Source organism: Mustela nivalis, assembly GCF_964662115.1.
Source record: "Mustela nivalis genome assembly, chromosome: 2".
NCBI classification, from domain to species: Eukaryota; Metazoa; Chordata; class Mammalia; order Carnivora; family Mustelidae; genus Mustela; species Mustela nivalis.
Window position 1 is genome coordinate 162,643,695 of NC_139021.1, and position 24,737 is coordinate 162,668,431.

Sequence of the window (24,737 nt, forward strand, 5' to 3'; positions counted from 1 at the left end):
CTGTTTACTAATGAGGTTTCCTACCTTTTCATGAATTTATTGGCCATTTGGATAGACCCTTTGGTGAAGTGCCTGTTCAAGTTTCATGACCTTTTTTTTTTTTTTTTTTTTAATTTTATTTATTTGAGAGAGAGTGTGTAAGCAGGAAGAGAGGCAGAGGGAGAGGGAGAGGAAGCAGATTCCCCACTAAGCAGTGAGCCCGACCATGGGGCTTGATCCCAGGACCATCCCAGAACTCCAGGATTATCACCTGAGCGGAAGGCATATATAGGCTTAACTGACTGAGCCAGCCAGGCACCTCAGTGCTATTTTTATCATAGGTCAAGTCTCTACTTCTACATGGGTATACTTTGGACTCTGCTTCATTGTTATGCATGGCTCTTTGCTCCAATTTCACACTGCCTAGATATCATGATATCTTGATATCAGTAAGATATCAACAACTTGTTCTCTTTGTTTTTCTTTTTTCAATGCATCTTGGATGTTCTTGGGCCTTTGGATTTCTGGTTAAACTTTACAATGAACCTGTAAAACACACCCATATACACAAACATCTGCTAAGAATTTTTAAAAAATGAAATTGCACAAAATCCATATACCAATTTGAGGGAACTCAATGTCTTTAAAATGCAGTCTTCTAATTAAGGAGCCCTTGTCTACATCTCCATTTACTAAGGTGTATCAGTTCTTAAAGTAATGCTATATGGCTGCATATATTTTATAGTTTATATGCTTTATAAACATACAGTTAGTATGTCTTAATGTTTATAGTATTTACACATATATGTTTTATAAGTTTATATGTTTCATAATTTTATAGATTATACATTTCATAGTTTTCTGTGTAGAAGTTTTACGTCTCTCCTGGATAGTAATGTTTTTGATCCTATTTGAAATAATGTTTTTAAAAATTTCATTTTATAAGTTTAATAGATTTTTTTTTATAATTTTGACCCTATGTGTAGTAATCTTGCTATATTCTCATATTATTTAGAATAATTTATTTGCAGATTCTTTTGGATTTTCTTTATAGTCAGTCATATCATCTGCATATATTTTGTTTTTTCTTTCTAGTTCTTCTATATTTTCTTTCCTTCTTTTTTGCTTTGTACTTTTTAATAAGAATTACATCATCACTCAGAACGATGAATAGAAATAGTAAGCATTCTTAGTATTCTCAATTTTAAAGGAAAAGTTTTCAACATTTCACCATTATATTTATTATAGTTTTTAAATTAAATACTTTATAGGTAAGTTTTTAAAAATTACTAATTTGCTTTTACTTAGCATGAATTAATGTTGAACTTTATCTAAATGCTTTTTATTAACCATCTATTTAGATGGTCATATGATTTTTTTTTTTTTTTTTTTGGCCAATATGGTGAACTATGTTGACTATCAAGGGCTAAAATAGCATTATACTCCTGTAATAAGCCCATTTTGGTTATTCGCCTTTTATATTTTGTGATTTGATTTGTTTGTTTAAGAATAAAAAATATTAAGATTCTAATTCCTTAAACTCAAGGTTGTCAGAGTGTAGAAAAAAATTTTATGGACTAAAGGATTTGCTTGTGATATATTCAGCAATATCAGGGCTCACATAGCTACAGTAAGGGAGCTGTCCAAGAAATTCTTCCAAGAGCATTCTAAATTTACCCTGTTTAAAGCTAAGGCTAACCATCAAGCTTTACTTATAAATCCAACTGTGGTCTGGGTACAGAAGCCTTAGGAAGAGAGACTATTCCTCCTAATTTTTGTTAGGGCTTCAGATTCACTTCACAGCAAAAAAGCCAGCCCTTGAGATAAGCAGTTAATAAAAAATACCTTCTATATGAAGCATTACTTGCAAAAATGAAACTTGATTCAAACAGAAGTGTTCATCTAGGCCTTCAGTGGTATAAAGTATCTGGAGAAGCCTAGACTTGGGTCTCAGAATTCATGCCATACTCTTTGAGCCATTTTATTTATGTCTTGATAATTAGATTTCCAAATCCTTTTCTTCTACGCCCCTGAATTAACATGGAAGACCTAGTGAGAGAATCATGATGGAAGAAGTAATGCTGAGCCACCCTATCAGAGGAGGCTGCCCCAGGCTATTCAGCAGACTGGCCTCCTACGGTCCTTGTTAATCAGTTCTGCCAGTCAATACCTAGGAACGTGCTAGATTCATCTACTTATCAAGAACAAGCAATCAATATGTCACTCTGAGCCTCAGAGGATTTCTGAGAGGAAGATGAGTCAAGAAGTAGTCATTTGTGTTTTCTGAAGTTTGAGCAGCTAGTTGAATAGCGCTGGCTGTTCTCTCCTCTTGGGGATGACTAGTATAGAGCGTGGGCTAAAGCAGGACGTGTTTCCTCTCTGTTTCCCATTTCTTCTTACTCTCACTCTTTAGGACATCCTCGTATATAGTGACTCTAGGAGATATAGATGTACTTATCCGTTCATAGCGTGTAGCACAAGTAACAAGTGTAACTCTTGTTAAACTAAGATTTCAGTTTTTTAAGATAGTGTTCCTTTAATATAAGAAGGGGGTTAGGTGATAAATAGTGGGGCTCTCCATGGATATTTTAGTAGTCTTAAGTGTGGCCTAAAACCCAGGATTCTCTAGTTTCAAACAATAACAGATCATGGAATTCTGCAAGTGGTCAAGCATGGGGGTGACATGGGCTCTTTGTGGAACAAAATAAAATAAAGCTATATTTTGTTTTGTCATACAAACTAAGAACATATCAAGAAAAATGACCAAAGTCTTTTCCCCAAGAAATCCCAAAACTTCTATTAAACAAATATTTGTTAAATTTTGAGTAAACATTTAAATCAGTTTACTGATGTTTCTTCTTAATATTCCTCTGCTACCTATTCATTTGTTATCTGTTGTCCATTAGCAGACAAAAAAGTGTTAAGAAGAGTGAATAGAAAAAATTATAATTGGAAGCATCTTATATCTTTATTTTTTTCTGCAAATTTAGAAAAGATCACCCTAATTTCGATTTTACCTGTAAAACACCTTGAACTAGCTCATGGAACAGCATTGTTCTACTGGAGCACAATTTGAGAAAATTTGGCTAAATGAAAGATGAGAAAAGCTCTCTGATCAAGTCGCTCTCTTGTCCTGCCCCTGACATTTGTCCCCATCCGCAGCTTTAAGGTAACTACCACCAGTATCACTACCTTCACCACCATTATGTGGAGAGTAACTATCTGGAAAGTTGCATATTAAACACTTTATCTGCATCATTATAATTCATAAAAGTAGATATTATTACCTCATTTGATAAATGATTTGAAAGACAGAGAGAGAGGGGAGGGGCAAAGGGAGAAGGAGAGATTCCCAAGCCAACTCCAAGCTGAGCACAGAGCTGAATGCAGGGCTCAGTTTCACAACCCTGAGATCATGACCTGAGCTGAAATCAAGAGTCAGATGCTCAACAACTTGAGCCATGCAGGTGCCCTTGTTTACCAGTTTATTAAAGGATATGATAAAGTATACAGATGAATAGCTAGATGAAAAGATGCATAGGGTGAGATCTGGGAGGGTCCCTAAGCAGAAAGGTTTCTGTCCCTGAGGAGTTGGAATGTATCACTCTCCTCGTACATGAAGGTGTTCACCAACCTGGAAGCTCTTCAGATGCCATACCATTGGGAATTTATGGAACCTTCCTCACATAGACATGATCGATTATTAACTCTGTTTCTAACCCCTCTCCCCTCTCTAGAGAAGTGGTTGGGGAAGGGTGATGTCTGAAAATTCCAAACTTCTAATCATGACTTGGTCTTTTTGGTAACCAGCCCCCAACAATAATCCAAAGAGTGCAGTGAAAATTCTGCCTGCTGTTAATATTCCCCCATCCCTTGCTCTATTAGGCAACCACCCTGTAACTTTCTCTTCTTACTTCAGGATTTTCACCTTTTGAGTGACTGATTTAAAAATTAATCATTTATCCTTAAGTTTATCCATTCAGAACACACTTATTGAGCACCTGTGGTAAGCAATAAAATTTAACAGAAGCGAGGACATGAGTTCCAGAAGATGACAGTAAAAATGAGCAGACCAACCAGGAGTGTTTCCTGCCATGGCAAGTGGCAGATAGTGAGTTAGCCTGAAGCCCTAGGGCTGGAGACTGGGACTCTGATGATATGGGAGGGCTTCTGAGGCAAGAAAGGTCATTGAAGGGAAAAAGAAAAAAAATCCTCCATATAATAAATTTCCCCAGGGCTCAAACTGATGGAATCTATGTGATAAATACTGACGTGTCCAATTTGTCTTTGTAAATTCCTTAAAAAAATATTTACTTTTCCACATTTAGCATCTAGCACATCTTCCAGAGTGTCTGTTTAATTGTCGTTTCTACATGGATTTTTATCTGTAAATTTAGCTTTCTGTGAACTGAGTAATGGTGGGAACTGGTTAATTTCAGGTGGACCAAAATGTACCCAAACTGGAATGAGAAAACATCAGAGCTTGGAAAGATTACTCTTTTTTCTACAATTCATAGTTGAGAAAACAGAGACCACAGAATTTAAATGAATCTGTCGGAGTCACACAGCACGTTAGTTGTTAGTAGCAGGGTCAGTAAAGGACTCAGCTGCTCTGATTCAGTCCTATACTCTGTGCAGCCCTATTTCCAGGAGAATGAATGAATCAGAGAAAAACAGGTGTAAACATCAATGTGTATCATTTGTATTCATCCAAAGTTGTATTCAAACAAAAATCCCAAATGACTTTTCCATTTTCCCCAATTTAAACTGACAACCCATGATTATGTCATATGTAAGCAACCTCACCTTCACAGTTTGTGACCACAGCCCATTTCTTCCCCAACTCACTGCACACAACAACGAAACTCAACAATGAAAAGGTTTGGAATGTTAAAGAAAATTGAAGCAAGGTCTGTGGCTTTACAGCCTTACTCATTTAAAATTTTACCTACTATAAAATGTGGCTTATCTAATTTACAAGATATAATCAGTTTTACCCTGATTATTATAATACTGCATAAGTCTTAAGAAAGTATAGGTATATCTATAATGCATGTTTACATCTTTATTAATTATAAAATCTTAAACTTCCATAATCCTTTTTATTCAATAGTATCAAAGGCCTTAAAGAACATGAGGTATGCATTTCTCATTAAGAAAGAAGTTATTGTTTTCTCAGAATATAGTCCCAGTGAATATGCCCAGGTTTCATGGTGTTTGATCTGCATTTGGACCTCAAAATCCAGGTTAAATTTGCAGCATAACCTGCAGTATGGAGTATGGCATAACCAAGCCTAGTAATCAGTAATAAGTTATTTTAAAAAATGGGTTTTTTTTTAAAGATTTTATTTATTTATTTGACAGAGAGAGATCACAAGTCGGCAGTGAGGCAAGCAGAGAGAGAGAGAGGAGGAAACAGGCTCCCTGCTGAGCAGAGAGCCCGACTCGGAACTTGATCCCAGGACCCTGAGATCATGACCTGAGCCAAAGGCAGTGGCTTAACCCACTTAGCCATCCAGGTGCCCTAAAAAATGGTGTTTTAAATACAAGAGTTTTATTCTCCTTAAGGGCAAGAAACATATAGTAAAGATATCTTCCTCACCCCTTTTTCCTCTCATTGTTTCTTCTCCTACAAAATTCTTGGCACTGAATTTTGAACTCTTGAGGATGGGTTCAGTTATCAATGTAGTGATCCAGGAAAGTTTCCTAGAATCTTAGCTTGAGCAGTTATTGATGGGTTCATAAAGCTTGCCTTCAGAGCTTCTAAATAGTATGCAAATGTTCAATTTTAGCTTTTTAGTGCAGACCTATGATGGTTCAACTCAGCTCAGCTCTACCATGGTGCAAAAGCGATATGCATTCAGTAGAAACCATAAAAATAGAGACTCTTAAACTTACAGTTTTGAATTTTGATCTCTACTATGCAGTGACAGGGAACCCCAGCTCGCAGCCAGCCATGCAGCCATGAGGGTAAACAACTCCTACACTTAAAACTATTCTGTACCCATACAAATCTTCCCTTTTCAGTATTCTGTCTACCCTTTTCAGTATTCAGTAAATTAGATGAGATATCCAACATTTTATTATGAAGTAGATGACTTTGCCCAAGTGTAGGCTAATGTAAGTGTTCTGAACACATTTGATTCAGGCTAAGCTAAGCTAGGATATTTGGTAGTTTAGGTGTATTAAATGCATTTTTGACTTAATGATATTTTCACTTTACAGTGGGTTTATCAGGATGTAACTCCACCATAAGTAGAGGGAGATTTATATTCTCATTTGTCCACATAATTCTAAGCTGTAGACTTTCAAACCTGTAATAATATGCTATTTTCACTCCCTAAAGTCAAGTCACTTCAGGTACCGGCTCACTACATCCACGGTTTGATATCAGTGAATTTTCGTGCTCGCTTCGTCAGCACATATACTAAAATTGGAACGATACAGAGAAGATTAGCATGGCCCCTGCACAAGGATATCAGTGAATTTTCTTTTTCTGAAATGAATTCTCTTCTTAAGAGTTTATTTTGGGAACTTAATCCCATTCTCAGCACAGAAGAATTCTATTTAGGTTGAGGCGATCAGCAAGTCTGATTCTTTCAAACTATAAACATGGAAATAGACATAGCAGATTACATTGGTGGGTAAAATTGGTTTGATTAGGATTGATTCATCCTGAAAATTAGTGACTGAAAATAAATTGCTATCCCTATAGACAGTTACTGGAATGAAACAAAGTTAGCTAAACAAACCTAAGGGAAACAGCTCTGAGTAAAGATAGTATGTACTGGTGAAGCTGCTTTTTTAAAAAAGAGGAACATCTTGCCAAAGATTCAAACCCATTTCTTTTGAGGCAGCTTAATTGCACAAGCTTTATGTTAATTATTGTTATGTTAAAGATTTGGCATCTTTACAAAAATCTTAAACTTGTACGTGCAGGTTTAAAGTACCCTATTCCAATGGCCCAGAGTTAGGCTAGGAAAGCATTTCAGATAATGGCAACCTACAGTAATGCTTTTTTTTTTTTTTTTTTAACCTATGGGCAGTTTATAATTTATAGTTTCATAGGAATTTGCTTAACAAATGTGGACGTGATTAGTTGCCTGCCTTCCAAAACCCAAGCCTGTGTTCTTTGGTATCATGGTATGCTATCTACCCAATGACAGGCTTTCAAAAGTCTGAGAAGACCATGTTTTTTGATGAGTGTTATCCCTGCATTTGGTGTGAATTTCACTCACAGTAGATCTTTGGTAACATAAAAGTTGAGTTTTCAATATCCAGCATTCATAGAAAAGCATAGATTCACAAGTTACAACACAGTATAAGGAAGAGGGTAAGCAATGTGATGGAGGTAGACTAAACCATCATTCCCATGCACTGTGGACTACTGGAAAACAACTGAATGACCTTCTCTTGACTTAAGAATAAGATAAAAGGAAAGTCTGTAAATGGTTCTAAGGAAAGGATAATATGACTTACGATGTCACATCAAAAACTGAAAAATAACTGAGATAATATACTTGATAGCTGCTATAATAATAACCAGAGGGGCACGTAAGGGAAAATTTTGGGAGGTGAGAGGTTTGGGAAGTTTGAGTTAAAGGACTACATTGTCGAAGGATAAGTATTATCTGTCTTAAATAGCTGAGTGAAGTCCTGGAGGACCAGGTCAGTGTGAATGTAGCCATGTTCTATGCTTCCTTCCCAAGATCTTATCCATGGGAAACACATATTTTCGCTATAAAAATATGGCAGTATCATTCGTCAGTTGAGGATCACCAGTATTATCATCAAGTTTTACACATTATTTTTTGGCGGCAACGGAGGTGTGACAGAGTGGAGAGTTGGGTAATGTTGATGTCACTGACAAGTTAGGCATGGTGTGGGGGACATGGGCGTGAGGGAGTCTTGGAGGTGCAGGAAAGAGGATCAAGGAAGAGAGGTCTTTGCTCAAGCCACCTCCCCCATCTTTGATTATGCCTCCCTAACGGATCCACCCTAGGGATTCTGATCTCTTGGTCAGGGGCTCTCTCTGCATTTGGAGGGTTTGGTACTGCTCATAAGGCCCATGAAAGTCTGTAAATCTAAGACATTTTTATGTTGCCTTTGGGAATGGTGGGAAAGGGGTGAAGCTTCAATCTTGCTGTCAGATCCTGAACTGGACCAGAAAATTCCTGATTATAGGCTGATTCACAGATTTTCTCTACTACTATGCTTATCATCAAAGTTGCCAAGAGGCTAGAAGAATATATGAAAAAAGATCAGTAGCATCCTAGAACATGGCAGAATTGTCTCTTCACTCCTTATTTTCCTGGTATCATGAGACATTCTTGCTTCTCCATCTAAAAGAAAGCTTTTATACTCTCAAGACTGAAACAATAGAGTCAGGGGTAGAAAACTACACTGACTTCTCTGCCAGCACTTCAAACAGATTTCAATACTGTGAAATTATCTTGGGAGTTGTTATCTCTCAAACTTCAGGTAGTTAAGGATGATTATAAGACATGTTCTGTTGCTTAAGGATTTGCTGAAATCTAATGCCTTTTTTTCCCCAAATGAATGCAGCAGTGACATTTGAGTTAATTAAGGATCTGAGAAAGATGTCGCCTTTAGCTATACTTTTATTACCATTACCTTTCCACAGTCTAACTTCTGTGCCACGACCCTCCCTCCCACACACACCCTACCCCCTTCCTCACCATTATTAATCTAACCTGAATCACTCTATTCTTCTCCAAGAGAACACACCCCAGTGACAGCAATGAATCACAGACGCTCTTGCTCCTCTAGTCTCTAATAGACTTGACAAAATGCCAGGTCTAATAAAATAAAAGGACAGGAACACCAGGTGAAAGGAGCTCTTTAGGTTCTTGTTCAGTATATGACCCTCAGTATTAGTTACCAGATAAGTTTTCTAGTTGCCCAGTGGTGTGCAAGTTTTTATTACCCAAATGCTATTGACCCTCCCATGTCTTCACACTCTAAGTAGCCATCCTACTCAGTAAGGCAACCTCTCAGGGATGCCTAGTAGCTAAGTTAAGGGCTCTTTCATCTTGAGGTGAAAATAAAATTGCTTTTGCTTAATGTAGCTAGAGAGAATTAAACAGTTTACCCACAAAGGTCAAACTTGGATTTAAAAAAAAGTCTTCAGCAGTCTCTACAAATCAATCAATTATACGTTATAGAATTCCATAGGAGGTCTTTAAAGAAAAGAAATAGAAATAGTCTGTCAGTCACTTAAAGGGAAATGTATAAGATGACAACACTAAAACACATCTTCTTTACCATGGATAGGTCTGCAGGAGTTGAATTCATAGCAAGAGAAACATAGAGGAGAGTTTTTGATTTTCAACTTATATAGAAATGTCAGAAGAAATATTGAAAGCCACTTAAGAGAATTTAGGAGAGTTTTTGTGAGTGTTATAAATTTGTATTAAATTTTGCTTAACTTGCCCTAATGAACATTATAAATCAACTTAAGCATGTGGATTTTACACAATACCTCACCCAATTAGATTTTAATCATGTTTTACAAATTTATATTTATATTTATTTACTTTTTAAAAGATTTTATTTATTTATTTGACAGAGAGAGAGAGAGAGATCACAAGTAGGCAGAGAGGCACACAGAGAGAGAGGGGGAAGCAGGCTCCCTGCTCCCTGCTGAGCAGAGAGCCCGATGTGGGACTCGATCCCAGGATGTCCTGGCCGAAGGCAAAGGCTTAATCCACTGAGCCACCCAGGTGCCCCACAAATGTATACTTATATTTTTAGTTGTTAAAAAAAAAAATCTATGGATACTAGGTATATCTACCTAATATAAAAATGGTATTAATACAGAAAAGTCAATGGAATGGAATTTAGGTCACTCTGAGATTACCGTTAAGATTTATAAAATAATGCTACACCTAAGAATTTTAAAATAAAGAAACCCAATGCAATGAAATTTTAAATTGTGCCTTAACCATGGTGTGTGTGTGTGTGTGTGTGTGTGTGTGGTTTATATGGAGAAAGAGAGAAAGACTATTTTCTTCTTGTCATTAAAAAAGAATAAAAAAGTCTCATAAAGATTTTTAGGCCTATGTCATCATCCCACTGACAATAATCACAGACTAAGGGAAGAAGCATTCACCACTCCCTAATGAATAACAAAGTAGCTAACAGTAGCCTTGGGTATTGGAGAAATTTAAAAACACAGGGAAAGCCTGCCTTAGGTTAATATTAATTACTATTATCATAGAATTCTATTGTTCAAATTGTTCTCTATGGTAAAATAAGGAGCCCTTGCCTTTTGGCTCTCTAGGGCAGTGTTTTTCCCACCCTGAAAAATTTCAAGTAACATACAATGTCCTTTTTCACAAACAACAAACTACTTACATAGATTTTGGGCACTTAAAGTCATGGAAGTGTTTGCGAGGCTTTATCTAAAGATAAAATGAAAACTGTATGAGGGCTATATTCCAGATTCCTTACACCAAGTCGAGAGTGGAAGCTATGTTTCCACTTGTGGATGTCATTGGAGTAAGTAAAATACAAACTTAAATGTGGGAAGATCGTTCAGTTGTAACAACATATAGAAGCCAGAGATGTAGGTCAAAAACCGCACATTTCTAAAATACAGGTTTTTCTGAATAGTTATTCTGAAGTTCTTTGAAAATCTGGCCAAAACAATCCCATTTAATATAGCAGTTCACATAATAAGCAAGTCAGAACATCTGCCAGGCAAGATGTTGTTTTCCTTTATGCAGCCAGCAAAAACACAGCTCTAAGCTTGGGCTGTCCTGATAAAAGGATTTTGGAGCAGCTGATTTTAGAGAATCATAAAAACAACCCAACCTTATGCCCCAAGGTATAAAGAATATGCAGAGTCTGCATTGTGCTTCTAGTGTCAGGACAAATCAGTCTGCTCTTTTCAGCGTGAGTAACTGATGCCAATGGATGAGTTCAGGGAGAAATAAATGTACAGACAGACCTGTGGCTTGATGTGGTAACACTTGTGTCAGAAAATCATGAGTTTGGGGTACCTGGGTTGGTCACGGTTAAGTGTCTGCTTTTGGCTCCAGTCCTGGTTCCAGGTCCTGGGATCCAGCCCCCTCGGCTGGCTCCCTGCTCAACTGGTAGTCTGCTTCTCCCTCTGCCCTGGCCATTCCCTCTGCTTGTGTTTGGTCAAGTGGGTAAATAAAATCTTAAAAAAAAAAAAAAAGAAAAGAAAATCGTGAGTTCTCTCTTTCATTTTGTAAATTCCTTGAGGTTAATTTACTCAATTTTTTAAAATTTAGAAGGGGAATATATATTAATTATATATGGAGCCACCAAGTTTTCTGCTACTTTCAGCTTAAATTGTGTGGGGTTTTATGGATTACAGCATCTTTAAAAAATCTGGCCTTTTTTGGGGAGATAAAGCAGAAGGATAAAAGAATTACCATGCATACTGTTATATCAATTAAGGAAAGGTGAATATAGAAGCATTTATAAAATAACAATTATGGAGTGGGTCCTAAATATCTACTGCTGTTTTCCTTGCCCCTCATGAATTCTCATTTAATCCTCCAATCCCTAGGAGGTTGATATTATTATACCTGTTTTTACAGATGAGGAAACCCGGGCATAGAGACACTACTTGACAAAGCATATAAAATAATGGTGTCAGGATTTGAACCTGGGCAAATCGCCTCCAAGGTGTAGGTCCTTAATCACTGCACGGGGTTGTCTTCAGTTTTTCTGGATCTGACTTCTTAGGGCTCAGTTAATTCCTCAGGGTCCTGGCACCTCTAGCCTATTAGCTCTTTGCAAAGAGACAGTATCAACGTTTAAAATGGACATTCAGGGTGGGTGGGTGGGGACATTCAAGTCGCCTGGGTGGCTTAGTGGGTTAAAGCCTCGGCCTTCCGCTCAGGTCATGATCCCAGAGTTCTGGAATCGAGCCCCGCATAAGGCTCTCTGCTTGGGGGCAGCCTGCTTCCTCCTCTCTCTCTCTCTGCCTACTTGTGATCGCTATCTGTCAAATAAAGGAATAAAATCTGAAGAAAAAAAAAGCCATTCATTAGGTTTTAAACACCAGCTCCTTAAAATTCCCAACTTCCAGGTGACTCAGAAATTACTAATTGTCGTTCCCCAAACCCAGCGCTCCACCCGATTTATTTAACTTTGTTGTTGCGTAGCAACCGAACATTGCTACCAGGAAGCGAGGTTTTTTTTTTTTTTTTTTTTTTTTTTTAAATGTTTTATATTTAAAAGTAACCTCTACAGCTAAGGCGGGGCTCGAACTCAGCTCCCCCCGCCCCCTCCTCCTCAAGACGTTCGCTCTTGCGACAGATCCGGCAAAGGCCCCGCAGGACGACGATTTTCGACGAAGGCGCTGCCCAGTATTCAGCAAGGGCTAGAGCTGCCTCCAACATCAGGATTCTGGAAAAAACAGAAACAAACATCTGAATTCAGACCATTCAGTGATTGGTCTGCTTCCTGTGTAGCCCAAAGGGGTTGGACCCAAATCTGACCAGACTTGAAGCCAAGCTACAGAATCTAAATGTGGGGGTAGATGCGGTAGAAAACCGGTGAGAGAAGCGCCGTTTGCGACATCAGTGACTGGAGAAGAGCTCGACCCATCCGCCGGGCCTCTTGGAGCGATGTCTAACATGTCGGATTCTCTCAACAGGCCGGCTAAGCCAGCGCTCTCCTCTTTTGAGGTCTCTGCTTTACGAGAGTTTAGCGCCCTACACTTAACCCGGAGCCCGGTCTGCGGCTTCGGGTCCTGCCCGGTGTGAAGACGGAGGTTTCGTGTGTGTGGCGGGGGGAGGACAGAGACTAACGGCGGGGGGGGGGGCAGCGAAGACAGGAAAACCTAGGGAAGGGGGAGGGGCACGCCCAGGCGTAGTTCACACACACAAAAACAAGGAAGGCCTGGAAAGAGGAGGTGGGGGAAAGCCGCGAAGAGAAGCGCAGCGCACTGAAAATCCACCCGTCTGGCGTTCAGTGACTCTGCCCGGCCCGCCCCCAACGCGGCTGAGGCTCGCGGCCGCGCGCAGACAGCTGCCGTTAACCCTCCGCCGTGCTCCGCCCTTGGGCGGAGCAGAGCGGAGAACGTCAGTCTACCGGGCCAATCACGCGTCTCTACGGACCTCGCGTGACCCCGCTCGGCCTCCGCCTCCTCGCGGTCTCCGGAGGCCGCGCGTGCGGGCGCGCGCCGTCTCGCCGCTCTAGAGCGCCCAGCCCCGCGGAGCTGCGCGCGTCGGTCAATTCAGCCAATCGCGCGTCTCTTCCGCCTCTCGCGCGGTCCCGCCCCACCGGGGCGGCGCGCAGGTTCTGTGCTCTGGGGATGGCGGAGGGTGGTGGAGTCTCGGCTACTGAGTGAATGTCTGAGAGAGTGGGGCTGCTTCGGATGTCTGTGGTGGAGTCGAGTAGAGCTCCCTTTCTGCGGTCTGGGGGCGAGAGTGAGCTGGACTCTCTGGAGGGCTAGTGTGGGTGTTCTGCAGTGGTGGGAGGTAGGAAGCAGCTCCCCTTCATACCCCATTACAGTGGACGCCTTTGAGGAAGACGGCTTAAGCCAACTCTTTTCTAGGGTCTCTTCGCCACTTAAACGGCACACCCGGGCGTATGTTTATCTGCGCTTGTGTTCCTTGTTCGTCAGGCCTGAGTGGTCATTGGCGCTAGTCACACAGCTTTGTAGGGTTTAAGGTACTGTGACACGTCTGATGATGTTTTTCGAGTCAAGATTTCGGTTGTATTTCATTATAAAGCCGGCGTAACGAAATTAAAGAATTCCCGAAGAATTACAGAATTATTCTCGCAACCCCCAAATGGCGGATTTATGTGAAATGCTTATTTGTCCTGAAAAAACCAGGAGTCACGTGGACCAACAGTCTTACTTAGGAAAGTAAAAGGGAAACTGCAAAAAGAGCAACAATGAATCACAACTAAGTGAAGTTGTTGCTGGCGTTATTTGTGGATGTTATGTGTACAAGAGTGAAAAGTTCTTTCACAAAAACTTAATATATCGCCTTATCAGTTAGTTTTATTTACATTCTGATTTTTTTTTTTTTTTTTCCCTAGAGGTAGGCGAAGATTTCATTTCCAAGATGGAAAGCCCGGCCGACTCAGCTGTGACTTTACCTAGCACTCCACGGGCCTGCGCCAGCCCACCATCTCCCCGTACAAGCAGTTTAAGAAAACAAGTATGAATATCTTCGTTCTTTCGCTGGAGCTACTGTATTTCTACGTATTGTGCCAGTAGTGGGTTTAATTCTACAGAAAAATGTCAGATAACGTAATGTGTAGATCAGTAAATAGATAACCGAACTGTTAAATAATTTTAGGTCTTTATCCTAAGATAATCCCCGCCCCCTCCACTCCACCCCCCCCCCACACACGCCATTTTCATCTTGAATCAGTTATTTTCATTTAGTTTTGATCAGGTTACTACAGAATTCCAAATTGAGGATGTTTGAATCTGCAGTATTCTGAAGGTCTTTGGTGGAAGGGATCTAGGTCTTTTACTTAATTTTTAACTGAAATATTCATTAGCGTCAGGAATGTGCTAGTTGCTGAACAGATATTTGTGATGACAAGGATAGGGGTCTCAACACTGTTTTAGAAGGGTTCTGAGGTTTCTAAAACAAAAATGAAATTAACAGGGCTTGCAGGAATTACATTTTGTGGCGGTTACTTCGGATAAGTGGAGATACAAAGCCATCTAGTGGTGTCAACCACTTCTGTCAAATAAATACAAGGTTTTTATTATTAGTGGGTTTGTTTACACAGGAATGTTTTTCTTGATTAATGTTTTGTGCTTTTTTCAGCCTATGAGTGCAACACTTAGAGAACGATTGAGGAAAACTAGATCTTCATTTAATTCCCATTACAATGTGGTAAAACGTCTTAAAGTAGAGAATGAAGAAAACGATCAGACTTTTCCTGAGAAACCAGCATCTTCAACAGAAGAAAACTGTTTGGAACTTCAGGAAAATTTTAAACACAAAGATGGTGAATTCAAAGAAAGTACATATTTGAAAAATACCTTCAAGAATATCAGTGCGTGTGAATCTAAGTCTCTTGATACTGAGTCATGCAGTGATCTCCAGAGTGACTTTGTGAATGAGGAACTTCCCAAACAGGGACTAAGTGAAGAAAGAACAAAATTGATGAAGCAGATTGAAGAGAAAGAAGACCTTCTTCGGAGGCTAAAACTGGTCAAAATGTATAGATCAAAGGTGAGAATAATTTCAGAACCACTTCTTAATATTTATTTTTAAATAAGCGATAGGAAAGTAATTTCAAAGAGAAAATATTTAAGCATAATAAGCAATAAGCCATACATTGAGAAACCTGGCTCCCAACAACTGTAACTCAAATGTAAGTCATAGATTTCGAGTAGAAGAGGCTCCTACACACCAGATACAACTTTAGAAAGTCCCAGCTCTCATTTAATATGCAGTTGAAGTTTTTCTCTCTAGTTTCCAGCCTGTAGCAATATTAGTATCAAATGATAGAATCCAGTACAGTGAGAACAAAAGTGACAGCTGCCAGTGAATGATTAAAAAAGCTAAAAATAGACCACAAAGTACAATAAAAAATATATTTTTTAAAAGATTTTATTTATTATTTATTTGACAGAGATCACAAGTAGGCAGAGAGGCAGGCAGAGAGGGGGGGGGGGAAGCAGGCTCCCTGCTGAGCAGAGAGCCGGATGCAGGGCTCGATCCCAGAAACCTGGGATCATGACCTGAGCTGAATGATGGCAGAGGCTTTTAACCCACTGGGCCACCCAGGCACCCCAATAAAAAATATTTTTAGTAATAGTCTGTGTTCTTCCAGCTTATTCAAATGTTCCAGGTACTTGATTTGATAAAACAACAAATACAAAGTAGGTTTTTAGATTTCATCTGGGCATTTGGGAGAAGATAACCTTTACTGACCTGGGTTATTCATGTATATGATAGTGGCTCCTTCCCCAGCAGCATGGTATAAATGGTGGAATATTAGATCTGATATGCTGTCTTGAATTTTTAGAATTTTTCTAAATGTAACTACCCGGGATTTATGAGATAGAGAGTGATGTTGGAAATACAAAGTTGAATATTTTAATTTATATTAATTGAATATTTTCATTTTTAAAAAGTATAGCTATAATACTACATATAATACATATGTACAATACATATAAAAAGTACATGTAATATAATGTTTTAATCTATATTGTTTCTTCTCTACATAGTTTTGCCCTATTTCATGATTTGATTTGTCCCTGAGGGTAAAGATGGTCCAGAGGTTGGACCAAACAAAATAGCCATAGAACTCAAGTTGAGTGTCATTGCAGTCATTCTACTTAAAACCGTCTTACTTTTTCCTGGGTAGAAGTCTCAATCCTGACCAAGTATGTTATTCTTTAAACCTATGCATTTACTAATTTAAAAACTTTCATTAAGTTAAAATAGATGCTTAGCTAGGTATTGACTTATTTTTTTTTTCTCTTTTAGAATGACCTGTCTCAGTTACAGTTGTTAATACAGAAGTGGAGAAGCTGTAGCCAGCTGTTGCTTTATGAGTTGCAGTCAGCCATGTCTGCGGAGAACAGGAAACTCAGCCTTACTCAGTTGATAGACCACTATGGGTTAGACGATAAGTTGCTACACTATAACAGAAGTGAAGAAGAATTTATGGATGTTTAATTCATAATTATTTCCCCAGAATATTTTTGAGAATGATAAGTTAAAAGATACTTAATACATTTTAAAAGGAAGGTAGAAACCATTATGTAAATATAAAATAAGATCTAAAATGAAAATTTAGTAGTCTGGATAAATTTGCCAAAGAAAACTTCATATTTAAAGAAATGTGAAAAAAAATTAAATCATGTTTAAAAAATAGTTTGGTCATTTCTGTAAGTCAATTTTAATATATTGTTTATTGTGGTAAAAAAGTTCTATTTTTTTTTAAGGTTTTATTTTAAATGTTAAAAAATAGTTCAGTCAGGTGAATGTCTAAACCTAAAATGGTCTAAAAATGCCTGTCTCCTAAGTTTATGGACCGTGTTTCTATCCATTTACCACATACTTCCATCTGGATGGTGTAGCAGGTAATTAAACTTGTCCATATGTCATTTTATTCTTCCCTGTCTTTTCAAATTTGTTTATTCTTCATCTCATTTAGTGAAATGACCATCTACCTCTTAAAAACAACATATCCTCATCGCCCCCCTTCAAGGCATACAAGGTCCTTCATATTTATCATCCATTCAGTTCATAGTGACTCCTCAGCTAGAAAGCCACTTTCATAAGGCTGTGTTTCGGGCTGCTATATTGTACAAAGTTTACCTCTCCTTGTGGTTGTGCACAGAAATAGGACCCAAGCTGGCTCAGTCTGAGAATTGGAATTGTGCTCAGGAAAAGAAACCCCATCTCTTTTTGTGGCTAAAGCTATTGTAGGCAAATTTGGAAGCACAAAAGCTGGTGTGCTAGAAGGATAGTATGTGCCCTTATTAAGAAAGGCGAAGATGTTAGATGGAGAGAACTTGGTGGATCAGTGGCTTCCTGGTTCTATCCTCCAGTCCTTCCTGAGGGCCTTCTGGATTTCTGCTTTTGGGTCCTGTTAAAGGCTAAAACAGCTTTACTTAGTTTAAAAAAATCCTGAAAGAAAGTACTTTTCTACTAGTAGATAAAGAGCCACTACCCTGAGGCCCCTCCTCCAAGCATACCCTGTTTTTGGCCCAGTCCCATCTCATGATCTAACAAATCAATATTTGACCTAGCAGGACATTAAGATGGCTGCTTTTGCATCCATTCTAATTGTTTGTGTCCATGCTGGTACTACTCTTCCCCCTTGCCAAACATTCCCCTCTTACCATACACAAATTCCTACCTTCTAGACACTGGTATTGTCATTAGATGCCATGAACCCAAGAGGACTGACCCAGGCCTAACATGGGCCTCTGACCCTGAGATTTCTAGATGGGTATCCCTAGGAAGCTGTGCTGTTGGGAGCCTATCAGCCTCCATTGCTGCTTGCTGCACAGCTAGAAGGTGTCAATGTGGCATGGGAAGTGGTTTCCCTAGTGATGGTGCTGGTATTTGGTTGCAGCTACTTATTGTTGATTAGCACATCCCTGGAGTCACCCTCACATGTCCACTTGGAGGAACTATAGCATCAGTGGGACTCGAGTTCTGGGAGAGTTGGGGAGAGCAGTTGGGGACATAGTAATGGACATTTCCAAAGCACTGACTGGGTGCTAAGGGCTCTAGCAGCACAGTGGACACTCCTGCAACAGGAGATGGTTCATGGAACATGGATCAGGCTTTCGGGAAAGTTTAATGCTCAAGATGCCCATGAGGCAGGACCCTTTTTTATAATTTCTGTTGAATTTCACCTCTATTTAATGGGATGCATTTGTTTTAAAAATAACTGGATACTGTATTTTTATTCACAAAAATGAAGGCTACCACTTAGCAACTGCTTTGTGCCAGTTTACAAATTATGTTAACTCATTTGAGTATTAAAATTATTGGCATCCCAATTTTAAAGATGAGAAAATTTAAGATAGTTACTTAATAACTAAATAGTTATTTAAAGCTCAAAAAAAGCAGAGCCAGGATTTGAAACCAAGCAGCCCAGCAAGAGAGCTCTATTAAGAACCATGCTATATTTGACCCAGTTAATTATCTTACTATTTAATATAATTTAAAGAACTATAAAAATACAATTGCTGTTAGTTCAGCAGAAGCTGAGAGGAATGAGTACCATGGACAGTATCAAGAGTGAGTTGGTGTGAATGACCCAGGTGCCCTTCCAAAACCAACCCCCGAAACCAGAAGATATCTTCTGTTGAAAAGTGCTGCTAGTAGAATATAGCTTGCAGACCAAGAGATTTCTGCTAACCTCCACTCTATCCATGTCTCAAAGCAAAAAGCTTGAATTGTCAGAGTCTCCCAGGGTAGCCACTAAGAAACAGAAATTACATAGGCTGTTAATAGGGTGGTGGGGTTATGGACATTGGGGAGGGTATGTGCTATGGTGAATGCTGTGAAATGTGTAAACCTGGCGATTCACAGACCTGTACCCCTGGGGCCAATAATACATTATATGTTTATAAAAAAAGTTTAAAAAAATTACATAGGCTGTTAAGATCTAGGAATCCACGGAGAAATTTGTGGCATTGACTATTAGCAAATGGAGCCTAATAAGGCAACCAATCCTGGTCATCTGGAATTTATATCACCAGAAAAAATGGAGAGGAAAAAAACACCTAGCAGAATCTTGATTGACTCAAACCAGCAGGACAGAGAACTTTGATGATCTCATCCTAAGTACAAAGCATTTGTACTCTTCACACACTTCACCCTTGGGTCCAGGCTCCCACCCCCAACAATCACCTTCTCAAAGATAATTTTGAAGGATCCAAGATGTAAAGAATGTTACCAGTGAGCACTTGTCTGCTGAATCAGCCAAATTGACTACTTGAGGAGTCATTCTGGTACTAAGGGGCCATCAAAAGTGATGTTGGGCCTAGCACTTCTCTTACATTCCCATCCAGCACTTATCAGTATATGGGGGATCAATCATGGTACTACCTGAACAGTCTCTAGAATATTTTAAATCTCTTAAAGATTTTTTTTTTCTAAATAGAAGCTTTTTTATGATAATAGCTCTCTTGCTTTACCTACACCTACGCACACTGAATATGCTGTTGCAGATTACACTTAATATTTATTTCACAAATTTCAGAAGAATGAGACCATGACATGTGAAAAGATTGTAAGGACTGGTCAATGAACCTGATGGTATCATCTTGGAATGTAGCAGTTCACAGGCTATGGAAGGGGGAAGCAGTTTTCTGAGCATTTAATCTTTTCATTGTTTAATTATCATCATGTATTACAAAGAATATGCAATGTAGAAGACTATGTTATGTTTATGCAGAAAAAATATGATGTACTTTTCAAATGATTTAAGGCTTAGTAAAAGGAAATGGTTCACTTTGTTCTCATTGCTAGAATTGGGAAGAAGTGTTCTGAGAAATGTCCTAAATGTTCTGAGAAATATTTTTCTGATTGTATTTTTTCTGCTGAAGAAAACTTGAGAAATATAGAAAAAAATATAAAAGTCATCCATTAACTCTTAAGTTTTCTGGTAATTTTATAAAATTAGAAATGCCAGGAGTAGCGAAGAATTTTTTGTCTTTATGACAAAAACTAAGACTATATGAGTAAGAGAGACATACATACATCTTGAATATTTTCAGTTAATTCCTGAATGAAAACAATTCATGATACACGTTCATGCAAGACACATTTTTATAACGATTAAGGTTAAAATTAAATAATTTGCTATTAAAAATATGCAACTAAGCAGCAGCTCTACTTAAATTTCCTGATATGGGGGAAAAAGAAATCATTTTAATAAAATGAAATTATTTTTTAAATGATTGATTGCCTTTTGTTTCCCACCAGCATTTTTATATTTGACCAAGAGCAGGGAATGTTTTCATCCTTAATCGTTCAACTTCAGCCTGCAGTATTGAAATCTGTTCAGCTTGTTGTTTTGCAATTTTTGTTAGCTTTTGGTGTTGCATCATGTTTTCATATCGTTCTTTGGCAATCTTTTCACAAGTCAGTTTAGACCCTACCCCAAAAATGAAGAAGGAAAGAATTAGTTGGATTATCATCTATACTTTCAAATTATAGAAATAGAATTAAGAATCAATTAAATATTTGGAAAAAATGCTGGTAACTTTATAACTACTAACCAGATTTCAGGAATAGTGATTACTATTTTTTTGAATAATTTTTTTAATTATTTTATATTAGTCACCAAAGAGACCGACAGTTGAGTAAAGAAAAAATATTCTTACCTATTGCATTACAGATGTCTTTTCTCTCTGAGACAGCCACCAATTCTTCTCGTAAATTGCAGCTTAGAGTATAATTTGCTACATCTTTTTGATTGCTGTATCTTCCCAGTTTTTTTAGTAGTTTTTTGCAATTTTCCACATTCTTTTTGTGGGTCTGAGATTTTGTTCCCATGACACCCCACAAAAATAATTTTGAAAAAAAGTATTTTTACAAAGATTATTTTTTTAACTTAAATTCATTATCATCAAGATACCATCTTATCCCCATATCCCTATTGCCTAACATAATGCCTGAACATAGTAGTTAAATTGTTTAAAGACAGAATGGTATTTTAATATGACATTTTAGAAAAATCTTGTATATTCTTAAAAATAAGAGATTAAAAAAATTGAAAGCCTTGAGATTACTTTTTTCCATCTTATATATGTTATACAAGCTAAACTGAGCATATTTTTTTAAAGCTGAGCATTTCTTAAGCAGTAATGAAAAAACAAAGGTTTTACAAAGCCAAAGAAAGACTATCAACACTTCTGTTACATAAATCACAACTTAATGTAAAATTAGAAATTCATGTATACTCAGATATCTCCCAAAGGATTAATTCTAATAGTAAAAGAAGTACTTCAGTCTACCATACTTGTTATGGTTGCAAAGATACTATTTTAGGACCTCTAATTAGATCCTGAATGTCAATAGTGGACCACGGTTTTATTAGGTTCTGTCTGAATACATGACTTGGAATACTATTACTTTGTTCAAATAATTCACAACTGTTGGGATTATAATGAACAATATCTTTGAGACCTACCTTCTCTAAAACAGCAATGGTTTGCTCCATTATTCCAATCTGAATGGCAATCAGAGTCTCATAGTTTGGTTCATTTAGGTACTTGGAGAAGAAAAAGACCCCACAAAATATGTAAGATACTTTACTCTTTCAATAGACAATAGACAACTTTATAAAACATTCTTTGTTTTCAAAGTTACCATTATCATAAAAATTATCTAAGATTGATTTGACTTTCATGCCATAATGTTTACTTGTATTTAGCTATTGATACACTCACTTGTATTTTAATAATCACAAATGCCTAGAGTTTATTTTCTCATTTATTCAACTCCCCAAATATTTATTAAGTGTCTCATTTGAGCCCTATATTAATACTGTTCTAGTTAAAGATACTAACGGAGAAACAAAGATAGATAACATGACTTTAGCTTTCAAAAAAAAAAAAAGCATGTAGATATGATTAGTTGCCAGAAAATATGTAAAATGACATGCAAATTCAAAGGTGGTTTGGAAAAGAATGCAGTTTTTCTGGACTAGGAAAATACAGAGGCTTTTAGAGCAGGTGGCATTTAAACTAGACCTTGAAAAATAGACTTGGGATGTGAAAAATGTAAGGAAAGATTTCAGATTGAAGAACCAGTAAGGAGCAAAGGCTCAGAGGTAAAATCTGAAAAATATTAATCAGTTTATTTTGAGAATACTAATGTGAGGAACAGTGGGAATGAGTTTGAAAAGTTAGTTGAAGGATGCAGATCACACACCTAAACATTTCATAATTCATTTGCTAGGTAAGAGGTTGCAGTTTAAAATGTTTGAGCTGAGTAGTAAGGTTATCAGGGCTGAACATCAGTATTAATCTGATAGCAACATATAGTATAGATAAGTAAGAGTCCAAAGGTCAAGAGACCAGATAAGAGGTTTGTTTTTTTTTTTGTAAAAGTTTATTTTTTTTAGTGATCTCTACACCCAACTTGGGGCTTGAACTTATGACTCTGAGATCAAGAGCTGCATGTATTCTAACTAAGCCAGCCAGGTGCCCCCAGCTGGATTATTATACAACAGTCTAAATCATGGAAAAGAAAAACTGAGCCAGGCTAATGGCAGTGGGGTCAAAGAATGAGGGAATAAGCAGATAAACTAGGCAAGACTTGGAAGATGGGAGAGGAGAATCAAAGATGACTACAACTGTAAGCCTGAGTAAGGGGTTGAAAAGAACAGAAATAAGCTCATTAAGAAGGGTTGGTGTTGGGAAAAAGGAATGTAGAAATAGAGCTTGAGGGAGATCAGGAACAGAGAATTTGGATCAGTCTTTTAGAAGTGATCACTGAAGTTAGAAAAATTGACATAATTAAAGGAGAGGGCATGGAAGGAAACAGAGCAAAAGGCAGGATCATAAAGGATAGTTATATTTAAGAGTTAGGGGGCACCAGGGTGGCATAGTCAGTTGAACATCTGACTCTTGGTTTCCGCTCAGGTAGTGATCTCTGGGTTGTGAGATTAAGCCCCAAGTGGGGCTCCCCACTCAGTGCGGGGTCTGCTTGAGATTCTCTCTCCCTCTCCCCCTTGTCCCCTCTCTCTCTCTTAAATAAATAAATAACTCTTTAAAAAGGGGTGGGGGGGGGTAGAAGCAAAAGAAAATTCAGTAGAAGAGGCAGAGTGGCCTGACATGTTGGAAGAAAAATAGCAGAAAACAGGATTGATAAAAGTCAGAGAGTTGGTCAATTAAGGTGGTCAAATGCTACCAAGAGTTGAGGGATGGTGATGCCTGGGGCTGAGACCACTAGATTTGACAATTAGGAAATCCTCAGAAGACAAAGAATTTGTAGACACATGGAGAAAAACTACTGGCTTATAATGTGCTTGATACTGCAGAAGCATCTTATTAAACACTGTTTGAATGAAAGAAAACATTAATGAATGAAATTAAAATTATATAGTGAGGCAGGGAGAACTCACCTTTTGACGATCTCTTGAAAAAAACAGCATCTGAATATCCCAAGCCTTCTGATTTAGATCTTCCATTTCCATCTCCATTTTCCTATGTTCCCACTCAATTTGAAATATTCCTTTGTGGACATCTTTACTTTCCATCATGCTAGCAACTTTCTTTTGTCCTTGAGTCTTGAAAAAAGAAAGTACATTTTGATATTCATAGGACTCTGCATACAGAATACAGAATATCTGAAACTGAATGCTCTTCTTAGGAAACACTTGGAATCACGGAGGTAATTCTATCTTAAAAAAAAAATCATTTTTATTTTATTTATTTATTTATTTATTTATTTATTTATTTATTTATTTTAAGGAGAAGGAGTACATGCCTGAGTAGGGGGGAGCAGAGGGAGAAGGAGAGAGAACCTTAAGCAGGCTTCATGGCCAGCATGGAGCCCCACTCAAAGCTGGATTTCACCGTCCTGAGCTGAAATGATGAATCAGCCTGATCATCTAAGTGCCCCTTCTTTTTAAAAGTGTAGCAGATATTAAAGAATTACTGATCTGGGGCGCCTAGGTGGCTCAGTGGGTTAAAGACTCTGCCTTCGGCTCAGGTCGTGATCCCAGGGTCCTGGGATCAAGCCCTACATCAGGCTCTCTGCACAGCAGGGAGCCTGCTTCCCTTCCTCTCTCTCTGCCTGCCTCTCTGCCTACTTGTGATTTCTCTCTCTTTCTATGTCAAATAAATTTTTAAAAATCTTAAAAAAACTAAAAAAAAAAAAAATTACTGATCACTAAGAAGCTGATAGGCCAAAACAGAAAGGATTATAAAATACATCTCAATGGCATAGCCAGTTTACTTTATATGTCAATAATTAGGCAGAAACTCTTTTTGCCATCACTGATCTACCAGTCTGTATGTGTTTATACCCCTACTGTCTACCCTGCCTTTCTGACAGTATGGACAAAGGACTGTAGTTCAATGCAGCTAGGCACAACATTATCTGGTTGGTAGCTAGTGGAAAAGCAAAAAAAAATTTTTAAATATAATAAAATTGAGTAGATTAAATATATTTAAACACCCAGATTTTTGCACTTCACTTCAAATTGCCTACATGAAGTTCAGGAATATTTTCATGAAGTTGTTCTCCCAGATTGCTATTAGTGAAACTCTTATGTCTCTAAAATAAATTTTA

At 38.0% G+C, this 24,737-nt stretch overlaps 3 protein-coding genes across 8 annotated transcripts in view; 1 reads left to right on the forward strand and 2 right to left on the reverse strand.

The window, feature by feature from the left end:
- COL17A1 (collagen type XVII alpha 1 chain) overlaps positions 1-13,079 on the reverse strand; it is an 85,605-nt gene extending 72,526 nt beyond the window's left edge. The window contains exons 1-3 of the mRNA XM_082722601.1: positions 12,532-13,079; positions 11,639-12,384; positions 11,004-11,164 (exon numbers count right to left, since the gene is read on the reverse strand). The gene's annotated coding sequence lies outside the window, so the exon portion shown is untranslated. The remainder of the gene's footprint in view (positions 1-11,003; positions 11,165-11,638; positions 12,385-12,531) is intronic.
- A 154-nt stretch (positions 13,080-13,233) lies between these two features.
- SFR1 (SWI5 dependent homologous recombination repair protein 1) lies at positions 13,234-17,079 on the forward strand. Of its 2 annotated transcripts, none has more exons than XM_082722605.1 (4): positions 13,234-13,653; positions 14,029-14,150; positions 14,775-15,185; positions 16,452-17,079. In XM_082722605.1, exons 2-4 carry the CDS (start codon positions 14,055-14,057, stop codon positions 16,641-16,643), a joined length of 699 nt encoding a protein of 232 aa, XP_082578731.1. In that variant the 5' UTR covers positions 13,234-13,653; positions 14,029-14,054; the 3' UTR covers positions 16,644-17,079. The 2 variants fall into 2 exon arrangements, with proteins under 2 accessions (XP_082578731.1, XP_082578730.1); XM_082722604.1 differs by having other exon boundaries at positions 13,235-13,460.
- Positions 17,080-19,654: 2,575 nt separating this feature from the next.
- CFAP43 (cilia and flagella associated protein 43) overlaps positions 19,655-24,737 on the reverse strand; it is a 104,672-nt gene continuing 99,589 nt past the window's right edge. For all 5 annotated transcript variants that reach the window (XM_082722599.1, XM_082722597.1, XM_082722598.1 and 2 more), the window contains 4 exons: positions 23,566-23,730; positions 21,628-21,708; positions 20,819-20,972; positions 19,655-20,589 (listed from right to left, as the gene is read on the reverse strand). In XM_082722599.1, the coding sequence (XP_082578725.1) occupies positions 20,423-20,589; positions 20,819-20,972; positions 21,628-21,708; positions 23,566-23,730 (567 nt within the window). In that variant the 3' untranslated portion in view covers positions 19,655-20,422. The remainder of the gene's footprint in view (positions 20,590-20,818; positions 20,973-21,627; positions 21,709-23,565; positions 23,731-24,737) is intronic.